Source organism: Habropoda laboriosa, unplaced genomic scaffold (assembly GCF_001263275.1).
Source record: "Habropoda laboriosa isolate 0110345459 unplaced genomic scaffold, ASM126327v1 scaffold39, whole genome shotgun sequence".
NCBI classification, from domain to species: Eukaryota; Metazoa; Arthropoda; class Insecta; order Hymenoptera; family Apidae; genus Habropoda; species Habropoda laboriosa.
The window spans coordinates 400,236-404,366 of NW_017100138.1; the positions used below are offsets into that span (position 1 = coordinate 400,236).

Genomic DNA, 4,131 nt, shown 5'->3' on the forward strand with positions numbered 1-4,131 from the left:
TGCATGTCCGTGCCTCGGTTGACTGTTGTACCATCATCATCTCCTCGATCGCTCTTCCATCAGCTATGACATCAAGGCCGCAACTGCAGCAATTTATCATAACGAGAGCGTTAAGTTCGTGACGCGACAGGAAAGGAAAACGAAGAAAGGACGTGAACAATTATTGAAAGATGAAAACGATGAAAAAAGATGCATGAGACGGCTTTAAAAGGGAGAAGAAGGAAAAAACACACACACACACACAGCGGTAACGATTTAACCAGGGTCAACCACGACGCCACGACGCATCTTCTGTCCGATCTTCTACTTAGGGTCCTCGATCCCCTCCTGTCCTTAACTTGCCCCTTCCCTATCTTTCACCCCACACTCGTCCCCCACGTTCACCAAGAAGTCTCACCTACCTGGTAGCATCCTTTTGCACTCCCGCGAGGACTTTCTCCGAAAGACGACTAACTATATAAGCGAGATCGACGATGTTTGAAGCACGTTAGACTAAATCTTACGGATGCGTCGAGCAGGCCACGTCGCCTCCGCGCCTCTAACTCACAGTTGAGTCATTTTTTTCCTTCTTTTCTCTAAATTCTTCTTCCTACGTTACGCACGTGATCATACCGAGAAGTCCTCTCGAGGTGGAAGAACAGTTCGTGCATGTGAATCGGCTTCGGCTGTAACTTCAAGCTTCGTCAACCACTCGTCAGGGACAATGAAGCCCACGAAAAGCTGGGCTCCCCTGGCAGCGACCGTACTCGCTACGGCCCTGCTTCTGCAGCCTATCTATGCCGAGGGTAAGAATATCCATCGAAAATTTCCGACACTGCTTTTCCAACTCGCCTTGCAACACGACCTAGAGAATCTTGAGGGAAGCAACTAGCTGTAGTGTCGAGTTTATGTTGTACTCCAATTTCCTAATTTGACGAAATGTTCTCTGAACGGTGAAGCTAAGAGTTTTTTTTAGTTACGTTAAAAATTGTCAGAATTTTTCACATCTAAAATTCTCGAATGTTCGACACTTGGAGTAGCCTGATAAGTGAAAGTGTGTTCGGTAATTAAAAGCTGAAATTGCATGGCGAAAGTGTAACAGAAGCGCGTTAGATTACCTTTTTATTACCCTTCGGAAATCCAAGCGAACAAACAGAAATGTCCACTGAAGACCATAGAAAGTCGAGAGCCATGGAGAAAAAAGTAGAAAGTTTCAAAAAGACAGAGATCAACACAGAGGTGATATTGCGGTGTTCTACGGTAATGCCGCGATTAGCGCGATAGAGCGGAACTATCATTTTGCATGTGTTGAATCGGGTGAAAGATAAATTTCACGCGATGCGCCGCGCGAAATTTCTCCTCGCGGGTAGGCAACCTGTCCTCGTGGTCGATAAACGAAAATGGAACATGAAATTGAAAAATTAGGACGTGAGAACGAAAAAATAGAAATCGTCACCGTTCGCCAGTTTCGAATATTCAAACTACGTACCGTCATGAATTATCGATATGGTACTTCGACGAAATCGTATGTACCGAGTAGAATCTAGTGTAAACGCCGAGCTTGTAACTTGCAACGTGACGTATGTATGAACTGATTTAATAAAATCAAATGTTTCCCGTGACATTTTCAATTTCAAAATTCGAGTTACGTTTTAACTGTTAAAATGATATAAAGAAGTTCTGTAGCTCAAAATATTCATATTCCCGACATCAAAATTCAAAGTAATATTTAGCAACAGTCTATTCTGCTTGAAAAAATTAACCAACATAATTACTTTACTATACAAAAAATACTTTCTCTTGGTTTTGTTAGATTTCAGTAATGGAAGAATTAGGTTAAACGAAAAAGACATCGAAAATGAAGTTTCTTTCCTGATAGTTGCAAAATTCAAGTATAACGAATCAATTACAAGAGCCACATAAAATGTAAAAATAAGCGTTCTATTAAAAAGAAAAACGAGAGAATGTGACACACGTTTAAACATAGACTGAACAACACTATTGATAAGATTCTGTTCCAAGCACGATAATGTTTAAAAAATAATAGCGTTCTATAAAGTCGAAACTACCGATGCAATCGGTGTTTAATTGAAAATAATGGATAGGGCAAGTAAATTTCTTAATAGAAGTTCTTACAGTCTATTTACGATTTTGAGGTAATGTACTCTATTTTATCGAAGACAGGTTACACTGTCCTTAATGAAGAGTAATCACGTAAGTATTTCCGCGTTTGGCTAATTAACCATTAAAATTTCACTTTACGTAATAAAATGTGATACGAATTGTGGCTTGAGTTTAATTTCAAAATTAGGTCACACCGTATAGAACTAAATTGCTAAATATTTATTATTCGGAAGTTATATATTCACTCGTGCAAAGCATAATTCACATTAACTATTAATAACAAAATCGTTTCAAGATAATCGAATTTAATTGCATAAAAATAGTTACACTTTCAAAAACAGCGAACTGTTTCAGCGAGCGTACTCATAAGTGGTACTACGCAAATTACAAGTAGAATTGCAATAGAACGTGTAGATTTCTTGTGATTAATTTTATGAAAAATGATGTACCCTAAAAAGTGAAAATTTTAAATTCATTAAGTCATTAAGCGAACCTTGAACATTCTCAATTACGAACGTTCTTCCGGCAATGCGCGTGTAGACGATGCAGACAATGAAGAATAGTCGAGGGAAAATCGGTCACGAACTTGATTAAAGACCATGCGAACGAATTGTAGCTCCTGAACTCTGCAATTTCAAAGGTAGTTATACCTCAACAGATTTGACGAAGAGGTTGTAGACAAATTAAGAGAATCTAACGTGAAGTTTGTAAACTTCGGTCGCACGGGATAATCGTGAAGATAGAGTCATTTAGGAGACTCTCACACTTTCACCGGCTAACGATGAATATAAGGACAAAAAGACATAGAGAATCGTGATCTTGTTAGTGCTATGCCACCTGTCCCTACAAACTTGGAAACTTGACAACTTACAAAAACAGAGTTTCCATCTAATTTGATCCCCTGTTCCATGCAAGTAGGTAATAACTCATTTGTACGAGAAGAAAATATGAAAATGCTAAATAGAAAAAAAAGGCAAAAGAAAACAATCGACATGTAAATTTCGTTTCACTATATTGTAGGTTACTATCGATACGAGTAAATCATATAGCGCACTCTGAATTTATTACTTACCACTACAGAATATTTCACATGAAAGTAACTAGTCAAACAAATCGTATCTTCACAGCACCAGTCTCAGGCAGCTACTTACCACCATCAACAAGCTATGGAACACCGAATTTAGGAAGCGGAAGCTTCGGTTCAGGACCATCCTCTAATTATGGTGCACCATCTGCTGGTGGTGGTGGTGGCGGCGGCGGTGGCGGCCGACCATCATCATCTTACGGAGCACCGTCCAGTACCTATGGAGCTCCGTCCAGTAACTATGGCGCACCATCCAGTACTTATGGTGCACCAAACGGTGGTGGTGGCAGACCATCCAGTACTTACGGAGCACCAAACGGTGGTGGTGGCAGACCATCCAGTACTTACGGAGCACCAAACGGTGGTGGTGGGAGACCATCGAGCAATTACGGCGCTCCATCATCCGGAGGCGGCGGCAGTTACAGTAACGGAATTTCGTCAAGCTACGGCGCACCGTCACGTGGAGGTGGTGGTGGTTCGATATCTTCAACTTACGGAGCACCAAGCTCTGGAGGTGGAGGCATATCTAGCAGCTATGGTGCACCTAACGGAGGCGGAGGCGGTGGCGGATACTCAAGACCATCTTCGACTTACGGTACACCTAGCACCGGTGGTGGCAGTTTCGGAGGGTAAAAAATTCACGATATTTTTTTCTCTTACTTGAATAACTTCAAATATATTCCATTTAGAACGAGCACAGCATGTATTTCTATCTGTACATTTTCGAAAATAAGTGAACCAAATACGTTTATAAATTCACGCTATAATTTATTGGAAAAGTGTCTTTCTTTCCTACAATTACAACTTTTGCCAAGAAACGTAATCTCGCGGTAACAAGTATCTACATTGTGCCTGTCTTTAGCTCCGGTGGATATTCTGGAGGCGGCAGTGGTGGCTATTCCGGAGGTGGTGGTGGCTATTCTGGAGGAGGTGGAAATGGTGGC

The 4,131-nt window shown here is 41.1% G+C and overlaps 1 protein-coding gene across 1 annotated transcript in view; it reads left to right on the plus strand.

Annotated features, from left to right (window-relative positions):
- Positions 1–703: 703 nt before the first annotated feature.
- The window catches only part of LOC108579646 (pro-resilin-like), a 3,691-nt gene continuing 263 nt past the window's right edge, over positions 704–4,131 (plus strand). Inside the window, exons 1-3 of the mRNA XM_017943235.1 lie at positions 704–785; positions 3,231–3,816; positions 4,050–4,126. Coding sequence (XP_017798724.1) covers positions 704–785; positions 3,231–3,816; positions 4,050–4,126 — 745 coding nt within the window. The remainder of the gene's footprint in view (positions 786–3,230; positions 3,817–4,049; positions 4,127–4,131) is intronic.